The following is a 16,676-nucleotide window of genomic DNA, read 5'->3' as shown; positions in this document are numbered from 1 at the left end:
CAACTGGATCTATGACACTAGGGGCATAATCGGTATGGTTTGGATGACGGTAAAAAAAAAGAGGGTAGTTAGTTAATTATTGTCTATTTTATGAGCATAGCTCCTAATTTTTTTTTTTGAGGGTAATTTTTCATTATATTGTCAATGTTAGTGTTGGGCTTTGTCCATTTTAAACTTAAACTTTTAATAAAATACCAGATGACAAAAAAAGCTCCTAATTTTTCTATTTTTAGTGTGAAATGACAAAAGCAACTTTTATTTAATTGAATAAAAATGGATTAACTCAATATTTTTACTCTATTTTCTTATTGCTAAACGTGTTTACAGGCATACTCAAATATACAAAGAAACTGAAATAACCTAATAAACAATGTATATTATTTTTACATTTACTCGGAGTTATTTTGCTTATGTTACCAATCAAACCTAAAATATTATATTAATAACCAATTTTGCCCAAAAATAAACAAAAGTGTACCTCCGATCAAATTTTTGTTTGTTGCTCTCAATATTGGAAAATAAAGTTTAAGATAAAGACAACTTTTTTTTAATTACTTAAAAATCAAAGATTGGATTAGATTCAATAAAAACCATCACAAAAACACTCCAAAAACAAATTTACAAACTACGCATTTTTTCTAAAGCTTTTTAATCAGCAGGACACTAAACAAACAAACAAACAAACTACACAATCACTAAAAGCCTTTTTCTTAACAACTTCCTCAAGTTTGTTTTCATCACACAAAAACTCTTCATAGACAACCCTACTATATCATCTCTCAGACAGCAATCTTGTAGATGACTGTCACCGGAATGTTAACCACGTGACCTCTGTCTCCAACCATCCCAATTTTTCCAAAACTCGCTACCGAACCATTCTTAATCGCCCCAAAGACAAGACTCAAGACCCTTGTCTGACCGTTCCCGATTGTAAACTTGGCAGGAGAGACCTTAACAGAAACCGAGTCAGGTGCCTTCCACCCTACTGTATAAGTCTCGTTTGCAACCGTGGCTGCAATGTTAGTAACCCATCTTAGGACAGTTCTAGTACCAACAAGCTTAGCTATTGTCACCGAGGGAAGGTTCAGGTCAGAGGCTGCAAGGGAGGAGTTATACGCCGAGCAGCTTTCTCCTGTGTAGTTGAGAACAACGGGAGATGATCCGTTGATTCCACAGAGGAACTTCATGTATTCATTGTAACCTACATTTAGCAGAAACACTTCATGTTAATAAAAAAAGATGAGAGTGTTGGACTTGGGAGGTTCAAGAAAGTGTGTACCAACCTATGTCGAAAATCAAACCAGGGTCAAGAGCTGCAGTAGCATTAACGAATCCACTGCCCATATCGAAAGGCGTTGCAGGGGTTTGAGTAGCGTCAGGGTTTAAGACAGTGCGTTGCGCCATTATAGGACCACCCTTTCTGTCTGTTAGAGAAGCTGTTGTCGAGAGCGCGGATGCGATGGCTGCAGGTGTGAAATGAGGGAACTTCTGCTTGATGAGTGCTGCAATACCAGTTACGTGTGGAGCAGACATGCTTGTCCCTGACTCCATCGCGAAACGCTCACCTAAACACCGCCAAAGCTCAAAAAGACTACCAGAAACATAACATGAGTAGATCTTATAATATATGTACCTTGAAAATCAGCAGTACCGATGCCAAGAGGACTCCAAGCGCCCCATATAGAGTTCCCTGGAGCTACTAAGTTGGGTTTCATTACATCAGCATCTTGGAAAGAATCGTCTTCTGGGTCAGGTCCTCTAGCAGAGAAGTACATCACCTTTGGTGCTGTAATGCCATAGGTAGGCTTCATGCCACCAACTATTCTCGCAACTGATGCAGAACCAACTATTTTCCCTGAAGCATTGTCCCTCGACAGAGAAGTATTGTAGTACTGAAGTAAAGCCTGCACATGGTACATTAAGTTACATTCTTGTTCACTGTAATAGACTAGTTTACATTTTAAGATTGTGGTTATACCAGAGAATCTTGTGGGGAGGAGATTAGAATCCCTGGGATATCCATTGGAGTTGAAGTCATCTGAAAACCAGTGGAAGAAGGATCCATATAGAAGACAAGACCTGCTGCTGTTAAGTTCTTTGCTGTTATCAAGGCTTGTTTGACGGTTGAGACACCGAGAATAAACCGGACTGTGTAACTGCAGACAAGTATCTTCCCCTGCACCAGCTTCTGATCATAGCTACTCGAATCTTGGCACTCCCCAACATATATAGCATCCATAATGGTAGTACCATTGCGGAGCGCATGTGCAGCTAAAACAAGCTTGTGCATTGTCCTTGTACCAGCTAATAGCAAAAATGAGAAACTAGTAAAGGTAAGGTCAAGATAGAAGCTAAGGTGTAAACATAACGGGACTTACATGCGAGTCCAACTCCAGAGATGGTGACATTATTTCCTAGAATTATCGAGTTAGTATAAACTCTATCATGAGATGTAGCTCCAACAGTGAAGATCCAAGGACTGAAGGAAGACATGCTCTTAGGAGCTGGTCCTGTGTTACCAGCTGCTTGCACTACAAAGATGCCAGCTTTCACAGCTGAAAGCAATGCCATATCGATCGGGTTGAAGAACGTGGCGATGCCAGGTGGACGTCTATTCGGTGTGATTGATAAGTTTATTATGTCAACTCCATCTTGAGCAGCCTTAAGAAGATGACAATATACACATAACTATGTCAACTACCAAATCATTTCATCAAAGTTTCAGTACAAAGATAACAATTTCTTCACCTGATCTATGGCTGCAATGATATCTGCTGCAAAACCTCCAAACCTCTTATACAATGCCTTGTAAATAGCAACACTAACAAGAACAGACAGTGACATTTAGTGTTTGTAAAAACTGTTTCCAAGGAGAATACTCTATCCGTTTCATTTTATATGTTAATATGCAACATAAGGAGTGTCATTTTGTGGTAATGACTTACTGAGCACGAGGAGCCATCCCACTAGCATTCCCAAGGCGATGACCACAAACCACCACAGGGACCCCGTGATTCCCAGCTGCAACAGAAGCTGTGTGACTGCATAAACCAACCAATATCAGCACTAACCGAATGGTGGTTTTGAATCAAAAACATAAGAGTGGCTTTTACACTTACGTGCCATGCCCTTCACCATCAAACGGTGAAGCATCGTCCTGAGATGAATTCAAGACTCCTCTACTGAGAGCCGACTCAGCGAAATGGCGTGCTCCAACGAGCTTCCTGTTGCAAGAACCGGAAGGGAAACCTGTGGTGACTTCACAGACACCAGTAAACCGAGGAGGGACCGGATACGAATGTCCCGGGACTTTGTCACTAAAACTTGGATGAGTGGGGTCAATTCCAGTATCGATAAACCCTATAACAACTCCTTCTCCTGCGTACTCAGAGCCTCCTTCACGGGGCCAAGCTCCACGTGGCAAACCTAAGAACTGCGGCGTGTGAGTGGTTGCTTTCTTAACCGGATAATCAAGAACCACATTGTGCACTTCCTTTCTTGCAGCTAGTCTTTCAGCCTTGAGAGAAAAAAAAAAAACAGTTAAAAACATAGAACAAGCACTAACAATTAGAGATTCAGAGATATGAGAGTACCTGTTGTTGGGTGATAACAGCTGAAAACCCATTGATGAGATAGTGGTAGCTGTAGAGCTTAATGTAATTCTCCTTTCTCAATACTTTTCTCAACAACGAGTCATGAACTCTAATTAAATAAGCGCTTCGGTTCCTAAATGTATAAACAAAGAGATTAAGATTGTAATCGGAGCATAAAGGTATAAGCTTGAATCTCAAAATTCCATCAGACATAGCTTCGTTTAACAACATAAAGGTTTCAGCTTGGAGCCGCCTTTTATAGTTTAAGACTTCTAGGAAAAGACCAAAGAACAACAAGCGACAAGTAATCTGGGGCCCAAAATTGATGAATTGCAACATTTGTGGCAAACATGAAGAATAATAAAGGAGGTAACTTTTTTGTACATACGATGTTCTGTAAGTTTGAGATGAAGTAGATGTAAGGCTGTGTTTGGAGGCATCCGTTTCTCTGCCGGAGGAGGAATGAACAGATGGAGGGTCCTTGAGAGTAACAATGTAAACAGCAGAAGAAGACAAAACAGTAGCGTTTTGGTCGGAGTCATCCAAACAGAACACAGAGGACGAAACCAAACAGAGCACAAACACGGAACGCACAAATGAAGAAGACTCTTCCATGATTCTTGAGCAAAAAATTCTCAGAAGAAAAGGGGGAAAGATTGGAAATTGCAGATACCCATCAAAGCTCCATGGGAGTAGAGTAGTGTGTATCTCAGAAGCAGAGAAGGAGGAAGAGAGAGTTTTTTAGAGTACAATGGTCTCAGAGTAGTACTTTTGTCTGAAGAAAGAAGGAAAAGGCTTCTCGGTGTCTGAAATGCTTTATTAATGCAAAGATCGGTGGAAGGGCTTTTAACATGTTCTCACTTGTAGTTTTCTTTTGTTTCCAAGTGTGTTTATGCTTCGTAATGCATCTCTATATAGCTTTACTATATAGTAGTATAAAAAAATGATCACCTTTGTTGTCCTTTATTTCATTTTTGACTCATTCAATATTTCATCTTTCCTAAGTATTTTGTATCAAAATTTAATATAACTTCGTTTACACATTAAGTAGGGGGAAAACGAGACAGCAAGTGAAAGTGTTTCATATACAACAAGTCTTTTTTCACTTTTAAAATCTTTAGTTGTTTGTTCTTTTATCTTTTAGCCTTTTAGGTGACGTTTTGTCTATTGTCCAACGGTAAGATTCTTTGATAAGTCGCTTTTCTTCTTCTTCTTCTTAATAACATCCGTGACTCTTCTTCTTTTGACCATTTTCAACCAAAACAACAAAACCGATCAAGCTATAACGGATGTATCCAGACCGGTCCAGACTCGAAATACTTATTCTTCACTTGTAACCTTTTTTTTTCTTACTAATCTACTATCATGAGACAAGAAGATATGCTTTACTGTTCTAGAAGCACATGAGATGAAAGCCATGATTAATTAGCCGCATCAAAAGAAGTAGGTCCAATGTATACTTTTTTTAACTTTTTAACCTTTTAATTAACACGAGTCATTACACTCGCTTTACATCATTGTATATAGTATTTACCCGTTGAGTACCTTCTTTTTAGCAAGAGATAATGGATTCTGTAATCAACACCATCTCTGCGTTGGTTCCAACTTAAACCAACACTAAAAGTATCTCCTTTTATGGTTACCTCAGAATCTTGTTCTTGTTTCTTCATCAAATCAAAGAATACACATGCTTGGGGTTTACAGTAATCCATCATGCATACGAACTTAAAGCACACTGAAGCTCTTCGACATGGACATATTTTTTCCGGCATTCAGAGCTCCGACCAAAAAAAAGCCCGTACCTGTAAAAATATCTAGAGATGATCTGGACCGGGATAGGTTTAATCCGGTTAAGATAACAACAAACTCGGGTTATACGAGTAGATCACAGATCATAGGCCCAATAATAGCTGGGCTACATACGATCCGTCACAACATCACACAAAAAAAAACGACGCACCGTGAGATTTGATAACAAAGAAACAGCAAGTAGGTTTATTGATTCAGCCACGTCGGACGGTGACGATAACCGATAGGGTTCAACGACGATAATTTCGAACTTTGAAGTTAGGAGAGTGAAATGGCGGTGATGATATCGACGAATAGTTTCGTCGTCAAAGCCTCTTTATTCGATGAGAGTCGGAACTTTCGCTGCAATTCTCGCCGGAGACCGGTGTTTCGTCAAGTTTGGTTTAACAGCCGGCGACTCGTTCCTCTAAATACGAAGAAAAATGTAATCTTGTGTTTGAATTCGAACACGAAGGAGGTGGGTTTGCAAACTTCAGGTGATGGAGGGTTTGCGTTCAAACCCAGTTTCGATCAGTATCTGCAAATCATGGAATCGGTTAAAACAGCTCGGAACAAGAAGAAAGTCGACGGCTTGGTTATAGATAAAGAAGGTGAGGATGATGGTGAAAATGGTGGTGATAGAAGAAGATTAGTGTTGGGACGAGATGTTGAAGATGTGAAGACTAAAGATGAAGGTTTCAGGAGAAGATACTCGAGGCTGGAGTTGGTCAGCGGCGAGAAACGTGATGATGGGAGAGGTTCCAAGAGGAATGAAGAAAATGGGATTCATAGTGGTGAGACTTCTTCAGTGACTGCCCCAGAAGATGAGAGCTTTAGGAGAAGAAAGTACGTGAAGCAGGATATGGTTAAGTATCAGCGGTCCCCTGATGCATCTAGAGGGGTTGAGAGAGGTTCTAAAGCTGATGTTGTTGGAGAAAGGCGGTTTCATAGAACAGACAAAGATGTCGTCAAATGGAGTAAGAGTGGTGGATCTTCCTCAGTGGCTGCCCCGGAAGATGAGAGCTTCAACAAAAGGTACGTGAAGCAGGAGATGGTTAGGTACCAACGTTCCCCTGATGCATCCAAAGGGATTGATAGAGGTTCCAAAGCTGATACTGTTGGAGATACGCGGTTTCAGGGAATAGCCAAAGATGTGAAATGGAGTAAAAGTGGTGAATCGTCAGTGATTGTGCGAGAAGATGAGGGTTTCAGGAGACAGAATCCGAAGCAGGAGATGATGAGGTATCAGCGTGACAATGGTACATCAAGAGGAAGTGAGAGAGGTTCCAGGGGAGATGGATTGGATCTCCTCGCTGAGGAAAGGCGAATTGAGAGACTAGCCATCGAGAGGCATGATTTAAGAAGTAGCAAGTTGAGTAGAACCAGGAAAGTGGGTGCTAAGAAGGATGATGATGATAGCTTGTTTGACATGGAAAGTCCTGCCTTTAGGTTTTCTGATGAGTCCAGTGACATAGTGGACAAGCCAGCAACTTCACGTCTCGAAATGGAAGACAGAATCGAGAAGTTGGCAAAAGTGTATGTGTTTTAAGTTACTATCTAGTTTTGGTTACTTAGAAGAGAGAAACTAGGAGTTAGATATGTTAAGGATGTTGATTTAGTTGTGTGCTCTTGCAGTCTTGCAGATGAGATTAGTTCATTTCTCATGAAACTATTATCAAACTCAGCTGAATTTTATGTTTAAGGAAGTTTATTTCGCTAGGTTGAATGGTGCAGACATCAATATGCCTGAGTGGCTCTTTTCCAAGGCGATCCGGAGTGCAAAGATCAGATATACGGATTACACTATAATGAGACTGATCCACTTTCTAGGGAAACTTGGAAACTGGAGACGAGTTCTTCAAGTCATTGAGTGGCTTCAAAGGCAAGACCGTTTCAAATCAAACAAGCTAAGGTACTATTCTAAAAGTGAGCTGTTGGAATTCAGTTGTAGAACTCTAGAGTCTTCTTCAGGGGTAATGCTGACAGATTTTACCTTTTTGGATCCAGAATCATTTACACAACTGCACTAAATGTGCTTGGTAAGTCAAGAAGGCCTGTGGAAGCTCTCAATGTATTCCATGCAATGATGGTAAAAGACCATTATACCGTTCATGTATGTGTTCTTTTTGCTTCCGTTATGATCTGAGGTTTTCTTTGTGTTTTTCTTCACCAGTTACAAATATCATCATATCCGGATATGGTAGCGTACCGTTCAATTGCAGTAACACTTGGACAAGCTGGTCATATAAAGGAACTCTTTCATGTGATTGACACAATGAGATCTCCACCTAAAAAGAAGTTCAAGCCAACAACACTTGCAAAATGGGATCCCCGGCTTGAACCTGACGTTGTTGTCTACAATGCGGTCAGTGATTTATGATTTTCTCCTTCTTATGAAGATATATATATATATAGCCTACCTTTATCTAATGTAAGTCCTGGACATCCATCCACCACAGGTGCTCAACGCATGTGTTCAACGGAAGCAGTGGGAAGGAGCATTCTGGGTCTTACAGCAGTTAAAGCAAAGAGGACAAAAACCTTCTCCTGTCACCTATGGCCTCGTTATGGAGGTTAAATAGTCATTCTCCTCATAACAGTTAATGTTCCATAACAACATAATTCAGTAGTAGATTTGTATTGTCTGTCTAAGCAGGTGATGCTAGCATGTGAGAAATACAACTTAGTTCATGAATTCTTCAGGAAGATGCAGAAATCCTCTATCCCTAATGCTCTAGCATACAGAGGTGTTTTGTGAACTCTTTGTCCTTTTTCCTTTACGTTATTAGTTTTTAAAATACCCTTTTGGAGAGTAACCAATCATCTCTTCCTGTGATCAGTTCTTGTTAATACACTGTGGAAAGAAGGCAAAACCGATGAGGCCATAGAGACGGTTGAGGATATGGAAGGCCGTGGTATTGTTGGATCAGCTGCTCTTTACTACGACCTTGCTCGCTGTCTATGTAGCGCAGGAAGGTGCAGTGAAGGGCTTAACATGGTAAAATTCTGTAAACCCAGCAGTCCTTAAAGCGTATCGAGAATCTGATCTAGAAAGCTGATCTTGATTATATACCATCCAATGTCAGATTAAGAAGATATGTAGAGTTGCAAATAAGCCTCTTGTGGTGACTTACACTGGCCTTATACAAGCATGCCTCGACTCCGGAAACGTGAAGAACGCAGCTTATATCTTTGATCAGATGAAGGAGGTCTGCAACCCGAACCTAGTGACGTGCAACATAATGCTAAAAGCTTATCTACAACAAGACGGGTTGTTTGAAGAAGGCAGGGAACTTTTCCAGAAGATGTTGGAAGATGGAAATAATATAGAAAGCAGCTCAGATTTCGAATCGAGAGTGTTGCCAGACACGTATACTTTTAACACAATGCTAGAAGCTTGCGCTGAACATAAAAAGTGGGATGATTTTGGTTATGCGTATAGGGAGATGTTGCGTCACGGATACCATTTCAATGCCAAACGTCATCTCAAAATGGTTCTTGAAGCTAGCAGAGCAGAACAGGAAGAAGTGATGGAAGCGACATGGGAACATCTGAGACGGAGTAATAGGATTCCGCCTTCGCCTCTAATCAAAGAAAGATTCTGCAGGAAGCTCGAGAAAGGCGATCATGCAACGGCCATATCCTCTCTTGCTGTTCTTAATGGTAACATCGAGGAGACCGAGCTACGTGCATGGTCCTCGGACGCATGGTCCAAGGTCTTGTACCGGTTTGAGAAAGATTCAGTTTTGAGGTTAATGGACGATGTGAACAGACGCGTGGGTTTGAGAAGTGAGTCTTCGGATTCGGTTTTGGGGAATCTTTTGAGTTCTTGTAAAGAGTTTCTGAAGAACAGAACACAAGTGTTGTAAGTTATTGATACTCTTTATAACATTATGAGAAAAGGCTGTGATTGTTGTAATTTCTTTAAAGATATAAGAAAGTGGTGAGGGAGAACTGAGAAGTATATTATTACGTATTAACAACTATGTGAATCATCGCTGCTATCTGAATAGAGTTTCAATTAGAGTTTAAACATAGTTAATTAGTTGCGAGACAACTCAATCCCAAACCTAATACTGAAGAACATAACTCAAGTGTTGCGATTTATTGCGTATCTAATGTCAAAAGCAAAGTAGAGAAGGAGACAATGTGTTAACATCTAAAAGAGAGAACGTTTATGATAAACTTCTTTGATAAATTGGAAAAGTCATAAGTCGGACTATTACATAATGATGAACTACTTTGTTTACAAGTCGTAAGTAAGTAGTTTTTTTTCAAACCGCAGTCTACTCACTATCTAAATAATCTATTATATTAAATGGAAAACAGTCTTTGAAAAATATACTTAAACAAAGTTGTTGCAACTATTCATTTTAGTCCGACCTATTACATATAACAAAATATTATAACTAACCCCTAATATAACAACCAAATAATATCTCTAACATTTAAGTAAATCCACTTTAACTCACTCAATCTTTTTACATAAGATCTTTCAATATACCACACGACTATACAAACAATTAATATAAACCTTATCAAATGTTTCAAATAATTCACTAAACATTTTGCTTAAACCAACTCCTTACAATACTTGATATAAACGATATTAAAAATTAACACATAGGGGTCATGTCAATTATATATATATATATCTCATCCTCTTCCATTATATCAAATACTTGCGATAGGTCGGGTCCTGTTAAAAAAAATATTGATCAAACAATATTCTAATACATCAATGTCGCTTATAGAATGGCAGTCGCATTACATCGAGAGAGAGAGAGAGAGAGAGAGAGAGAGAGAGAGAGAGAGAGAGAGAGAGAGAAGAGAACCATTTGGGTGGGAGAGTCACTCGTCGGACCGGTGGCTCTCCTTCTCTTGTTTCAGTGCAGGCGCAAGACTGGGTGTCTTGTGATGTCGTCACTCGCCGATATACCGGCGGATCTGAATTAGGGTTTTGCCCCGGGAAGCTTCTCGGTTCGTATCAGGACTTTCAACTGTGACATCTTGCCACTCTTTGGATTCATGGTGAGGCGTATTGAGGACGGCTCGCGGCGACAATCATCTGTTAGTTCCGGAGGTGGAGGCTCCGAAAGCTCTACTGTCGCCGCAAAAGATTCCGAGGGGCGGAGGCTTCTTCAGCTCTGCGTCTCGTAAAGTTTCCGGGAGGCAGAGGCGTCCTTTGCCTTGCGTCGTCGGCTTTTGTTTCCCTAGAGGTGTCTTAGGGTTTGGTTTTATCTTTCTCGGCTTTGTTTTTTAGCGGTTTAGATTTTGGTTTGTTGGAGGAAATCCCGTCGGGGACGGTGGAAGCTCTCCTGTGAAATGAGGACATTGAGTGTGAAGCTCTCTCTGGGGTGGTGGTGATGAAGGATTACGGATAAGATCTCGTCAAGACGATTGACTCTCTCCGATATTGAAACCCTAGGAGCGTAAAGATGGGCACGGTGCAGTTAGACAGAACTAAGGAGTTCCGGTGTGGTCCGGTGTTCCTGTGTCGAATCTCCGATGACGGTGATGGTGAGAAGCGGCAGTGACGCAACGTCCTCGCGACACGTGTCCCTCGGCGTCGAGGATGACAACACGTGTCCCAGCAGTTCAAAGAAACGATTTGCGAGGCGGCGTCGCGTGTAAGCTAGGATTTTCTCAATGTGGGCTTTAGGCCCAATTGAGGGACGAGTTTGTAATTTGTGGCCCGGTCTATTTTTGGGCTTTTGTAATTTGCATTGGGCCTTGGCCTTTTTCATATATATTAAAACAAAAAAAAACCTTGATGGAAAAAAAAATGTCGTTTATAGAATGTCATGACTTCATAGAAAATTATCGGTTCTTTTAAAACTAATCCGACTTCACGATAATAATATTGATTATTCACGATTTTGAAAATTATTTTTTAGATACTATACTTTTATAATACTTTTCACTTAAAAATGAATCTATACTATTTAAATTCTTTAAAAAATCTGCTTAAACAAGGTTGTTAGACCATTTCGTTCGACTTAACTATTTTTTTGGTCTTACTTTATATTGCTCTAACTATATAAATACTTTACATAATTTTCTCTAATTTAAATGAACTCATTTATTATTCTTTCATAATCTATTATATAACTACTCTAACAATAAATCTCCATTAATATATGACAGATTATTCAAACATGTTTACACGTGACGTGATCATTACGACGTATAGTTCCATTAATAATATAAAATTTTCAATGGTTTAGTTATGTTTAATATAAGTTGTAATGAAGAATCCTCTGGTGTATAACATTTTTTTTTTCATTTTTACTGTGAATTGAAAACTAAAAGCCTTAATGTCAACTATTCAACTATGAAACATTAATTTAATTAATTACATGCAATAAATGATTAACATTTGATCTTACATTCTTATATATGAACTAAATGATTAATCTTATCATAAAAAATATTAAATGGTTCTAAACGGGTTGAAGATTTAAATGGAATTGGTAAAAGAAAAGATTGGTTTAAATAGAACATGTTTACTTACTTTACAAATTCTAACAATGCATATGATACGTTTTATTGAATTTTTACAAATGTAAAATATCTTAGGCTGTTTGAAAAAAAAAATACAGGAAAATAATTAACTATTAATTATCTGAATAAAAATATTCGAGTAATTAATTTTTTTTTTGCATAACTTGGTTTATAAATAGTATTTTAGGATATTTAGTTATTTAGAAATTGAAAATATAATTAATATTTGTAGGTATATAATTTGTATTTTAAAAATTAAAAACTCATTTGGTTCTCAGTTTGGTTTCTATTTTTTCGTTCCAAAGATATAAGATATACTCGGTTATTTATGAAATTCAGTTTAATTTTATTTTTTTCAGTTTAATACGGTTCAATGCATCTGGGTAAATGTACCCAAACATATACATTATCTTAGATAGAAATTATATAAGAAGGATTTATATAATTTCAAAAATAAATCCGCACTTTCTAAGCGCGGATCAAAATCTAATAATCTATTAAAAATACGTATTTTGGTTGGTTGAAAGCCAAATCTACGACTTCCAAATCATTGTACTCATTTGTTTTTCTCCACGATCTCTTTAAGATTTGTTTTTTTTTTCTTTGATTCTTCAAACGTTCGAATATACATTGAACTAGCGTAGTTCTAAACAAAACAAATTCATTTTAGCAGCAAAAATAGGCTAACAAATTCATAAACCTAAAATTTTAATTGTGTTTTTGTTGGAATGTGAAGGGGATAAAGTGTGTCGTATCTTAAGCCACCCGAAAGAACTAATTAATATGATAATGAGACGTGAAGATATAGAAAGTCAACGTGCAGGAGAGTGGTCGGTCAATCGCAATTGCAACTTATATAATGAAGTCAAACACTTAATACACGTATATTTATATTGCTTTCAAACCTATTGCCTTCGTATCAAACACATCTGCTTTTTTTGGTTTGTAATAGTTAGTTATAGAACTAAACAAATTAATTTTTGATTTTGATATACAAGTATTTCTTTTGGATACGCATTATTACATGAAGCTAGCCAACAATTCATGTGTATGATAATTTAATATGCTCGGGCTGATGAATGATGATTATAACTACTACGAATAGACAGTCGAATATTTAAGATTAAATGAATAAAAGTTTGTGTGACAAAAAAAGGGTACTAATAAAGCGATACCAGACAATTTGAATGTGATTTGAGCATGTTAGAGCAGGTGGGTAAACATCAATAATCACCACTAAGATACAAATGGCATCGGCGTCAAAAAGACAAACCCACTAAGCAGCAAACACTGTTATCTTCTATCAAAAGATGTATGCATGATCATGGTCTATCAATAGCTAAGAAAAATAATATAATTGTAGTGACCGATTGATTGTAATTTGAAATGTAAATAATAGTTGAACATGCGATGGTGAAAGTTATAACCGACACAATAGAAATGAAAGGATGGAGAGGAGGAGACAACGCATTAGGTGAAGGAGGGCTGTCCGCAGGGTACGATGGCGCTTTTAAGACATTTAAAGGCGCCAAAACACGTATGTGGCGCTACTTCATGGGACTGTGCATGCTATGTAGACCCCAACCTAACATATACTGATACACTCTACAGTATAGTTTTTATTACAACATAATTTGATGTTTTTTCAAAAAAAAACAAACATAATTTGATGTTTTTTTTTTAAAAAAAACTGGCCTAGTTTGATGTTTTTTTTACTCCTTCTATTCCATAATTAAAGATATTTTGCATAAAACATAAGATTAAGAAACTTAATTTTTAGAAGATAATATTATTACTAGTATAAATTAAAGCTAATCATAAATAATGCCGTAAAATATTATTGATCAACGAATTTTTAATAAAATTAAAATACATTAAAAGTAAAATATAATATATTTTGGAACATCAAATACTTTCCAAAACATCTTATTTTATAGAACAAACGGATGAAGTATTTTTTATTGATCTTCTTCTTTTATTTCTAAAATACTTATTTTAAAAAATTCAAAATAATGTTTATAGCCCAATAATTCAGAACAATATGAAACATGAAAGGATACATCCTTTTCCACTAGAATGGTTCTGTTGGAAAACATGAATAGACAAAATACTGATGAGAAAAAGGAATGCAAGTAGAATGCTCAATTTTTTTTTTTGGTAAAAATAGAATGCTCAATTTTTATATAGACTATGTAGTGTATGAAGTTTTTTCAGAAGTTAGATTTGGTGTTTACAATATACTGTTTGAGTTGGTGGAGATGGTGTTTGTACAAAATGTCATGTTTTTCATTTCATCTAGACGAATTTCACAAAACTAAGGATTTGTACATTTTCTTACCACAGATTCGTCATACGACGAATACATAATAGATAGGTTGACTGACACGTATGATGCTTGTACTATAGATTTTTGAACTGTTTTAGTTTTGTTTGTTAGTATAATTTATAGTTAGTAAAAAAATAAAATAATGAAGGTATAAAACTATAAATCAATCTTTATTTTGAAGATTAAAGGTCTGATTGGTATACTGTTAAGAGTAATTAGTCGAGTAATTTGAATTAATTTGAAGAAAGTAAAAATATATAATAATTATATTATTCTTTATTTTTCTTTAGTAAACAGAAGAAAACATATCGATGTAAATCAGAAAAAACAAATTATTTCAGTAAAAATGGGGATAGGACTCTTTTCATTAATCGGTAAAATTTAGAGGGAATTGAAGTAACACCGTTTCTTACTTCAGATTATTCTAACAGAGCTACAGACCGTGAAAGTATTTAAATAAAACAAAAATAGTTAGGTTTTAGATAGATGGAGTTTTATGTTTGTTAATTGGAATTAATGATGATTAAGAAAATTAAAGTCATCATTGATAATCTCTATTCGTTAATAACACCAACGCCAAAGTCTTATCACAAAAGCACTAAGAAATCTTACCGACATGTCAGCACGACGGAGTTGGCCTCTACGCAGTACGCACAGTTACCGGAGCTTAACAAGTGCGGCGATCCTATTGGTTGATCCTGACTTTTGTAGGAGTCAAAAAGTACTGAAAACATAAAATAAGAACTCCATCAAAAAAAAAAAATTAATATTTATAGGTCTACAAAACTATTTTTATATATTTTCCTATTTTTTCTAAAATATACGCTAAAATGAAAATAGAATATACTCCAATATAGATTTTCAAAATAACACTTTTTTTCTATACTATTATTTGCGAAATGATTTTTTTGCATTCGATCTCCTACGTTAAAAGTTAGAGTGATTAATATCGTTTATGCTCTTAATGAAGAAAATATATAAATTAGCTAAACCAAAAAACGATTTTTTATAAGATAATTGATTAAAATTAATAATAACAAGAATTATCCAAAATATAAAAAGTATGTTTTAAAATAAAAATATAATTCCTATAATATTGTGTTGTTATTCAAAAATAGCTTCTAATAAAAAAATTAAAAAAAAAACAAAAACAAAAAACGCATAACTAAATATTAATCAAGTAAAATTCTAATTTTTTTATAATTGAAAAGATAATATTGAGTGATTTCTAAGATTTATTTATGAATAAAGACTGTAGTATACAAAAAAAAACTTTTTAAAAGTTAGAGTGGTTAATATCGTTTATGTCTTTAATAAAATAAATTATATAAATCAGCTAAAACCAAAAACTAATTCAATTTTCTTTTGATAAGATAATTTATAAAAATTAATAATAATAAGAATTATCCAAAATCTAAAAAGTATGTTTTAAAACTAAAAAGATAATTCTTATAATATTTGTGTTATTATTCGAAAATATCTTCTAATATAAAGTTTAAAATTAAAAGCAGAAAAACACATAACTAAGTATTAATCAAGTAAAATTGTAAATTTTGTATAACTGAAAAGATAATATTTAATGATTTCTAAGATTTATTTATGAATGAAGAATGTAGTATACAAAGATTTTTAAAAAAAATATTACGTAAGAATCTCCAAATGAAAACATAAATAATAATTTATTATTATAGTCTTTTAATTAGTAATGTATGTATTAATAATTAATTATAAAATGTTAATGTCTACATTTTTTTTGTTACATTAAACATAGAGGAATGACATTTCTTTCTCTAAATAAAAAATAATAGTTTCTATTTTAGATGAAAGATAAGGGTGGGCTAAAATAATTTACCTCTTGTATTATAGAAATAAATATATAGAGATATGTAAAACATCTCCAACAAATATCTCATTCAAAAAAGAACGTGTGTTTTCCAAATCTCATATATATACAAGATATGAGCCCGTTGCGTTGCAACGGGTTTTATGTGATGTTTTAATTTAATAAAAACTAATAAATAATAAATAATTTTATTATAGTTTTATGATTGTTTTTTGCATATGTTGTTTGAGATTTATTTTATAATTAAAACTTATTTTTACACATAAGTTTAAGTTAATATTTGTATTTTATACTCATGATACATAGATGAATTGATAAAATACTATATCTAAACGTTTAAATTGAACATAACCCGAGATAAGAAACTGAATGAAAAGTAAAAAGAAATGAAAGTCAAATACACCAATTGAGTCAATGACAACATTATACATGCTCTTTTGTAATAATTTAATGTTTTATTAAATAATTATTTAAAATTTTATTTTGTTAGGTTTTTTTTGAAAAGGAAAAAAATTCTATTTTATAAATCTCGTTTTTATTTACAATTAAAAAAATAATATTAAATATTATTTTCCAATTTTGTTTTAGATTTTAGAAAAAGAAAATTACTATCATATAACCA

General features: G+C 35.3%; 2 protein-coding genes across 2 annotated transcripts; one reads left to right on the top strand and one right to left on the bottom strand.

The window, feature by feature from the left end:
* Positions 1–551: 551 nt before the first annotated feature.
* Positions 552–16,580, bottom strand: LOC103840375 (subtilisin-like protease SBT2.1). The gene is made up of 11 exons (XM_009116876.3): positions 14,824–16,580; positions 3,982–5,395; positions 3,594–3,726; positions 3,120–3,517; positions 2,946–3,041; positions 2,749–2,821; positions 2,379–2,661; positions 1,979–2,304; positions 1,634–1,904; positions 1,284–1,565; positions 552–1,201 (listed from the first exon to the last, which is right to left on the bottom strand). Exons 2-11 carry the CDS (start codon positions 4,206–4,208, stop codon positions 780–782), a joined length of 2,511 nt encoding a protein of 836 aa, XP_009115124.1. The 5' UTR covers positions 4,209–5,395; positions 14,824–16,580; the 3' UTR covers positions 552–779.
* LOC103840374 (pentatricopeptide repeat-containing protein At1g30610, chloroplastic) lies at positions 5,393–9,345 on the top strand. Its single transcript, XM_009116875.3, has 8 exons — positions 5,393–6,917; positions 7,102–7,293; positions 7,389–7,470; positions 7,555–7,746; positions 7,841–7,954; positions 8,038–8,128; positions 8,222–8,379; positions 8,468–9,345. The coding sequence occupies exons 1-8, from the start codon at positions 5,674–5,676 to the stop codon at positions 9,248–9,250; spliced, it is 2,856 nt and encodes a 951-aa protein (XP_009115123.1). The 5' UTR covers positions 5,393–5,673; the 3' UTR covers positions 9,251–9,345.
* Positions 16,581–16,676: the final 96 nt, after the last annotated feature.

Source organism: Brassica rapa, chromosome A09, assembly GCF_000309985.2.
Source record: "Brassica rapa cultivar Chiifu-401-42 chromosome A09, CAAS_Brap_v3.01, whole genome shotgun sequence".
NCBI lineage: Eukaryota > Viridiplantae > Streptophyta > Magnoliopsida > Brassicales > Brassicaceae > Brassica > Brassica rapa.
This window is presented reverse-complemented; position numbering and strand designations above follow the sequence as displayed.

Bases quoted from the DNA above. Each gene is read 5' to 3' on its own strand.
- LOC103840375 (XM_009116876.3), bottom strand. From the start codon at position 4,208: ATGGAAGAGTCTTCTTCATTTGTGCGTTCCGTGTTTGTGCTCTGTTTG. The intron at 3,042-3,119 runs GTAAGTGTAAAA...TGGTTTATGCAG, and splicing joins GATGGTGAAGGGCATGGCAC to TCACACAGCTTCTGTTGCAG. The intron at 2,305-2,378 runs GTAAGTCCCGTT...TTTTGCTATTAG, and splicing joins CTCTGGAGTTGGACTCGCAT to CTGGTACAAGGACAATGCAC.
- LOC103840374 (XM_009116875.3), top strand. From the start codon at position 5,674: ATGGCGGTGATGATATCGACGAATAGTTTCGTCGTCAAAGCCTCTTTA. The intron at 7,294-7,388 runs GTACTATTCTAA...TTTTGGATCCAG, and splicing joins TTCAAATCAAACAAGCTAAG to AATCATTTACACAACTGCAC. The intron at 8,129-8,221 runs GTGTTTTGTGAA...TCCTGTGATCAG, and splicing joins TAATGCTCTAGCATACAGAG to TTCTTGTTAATACACTGTGG.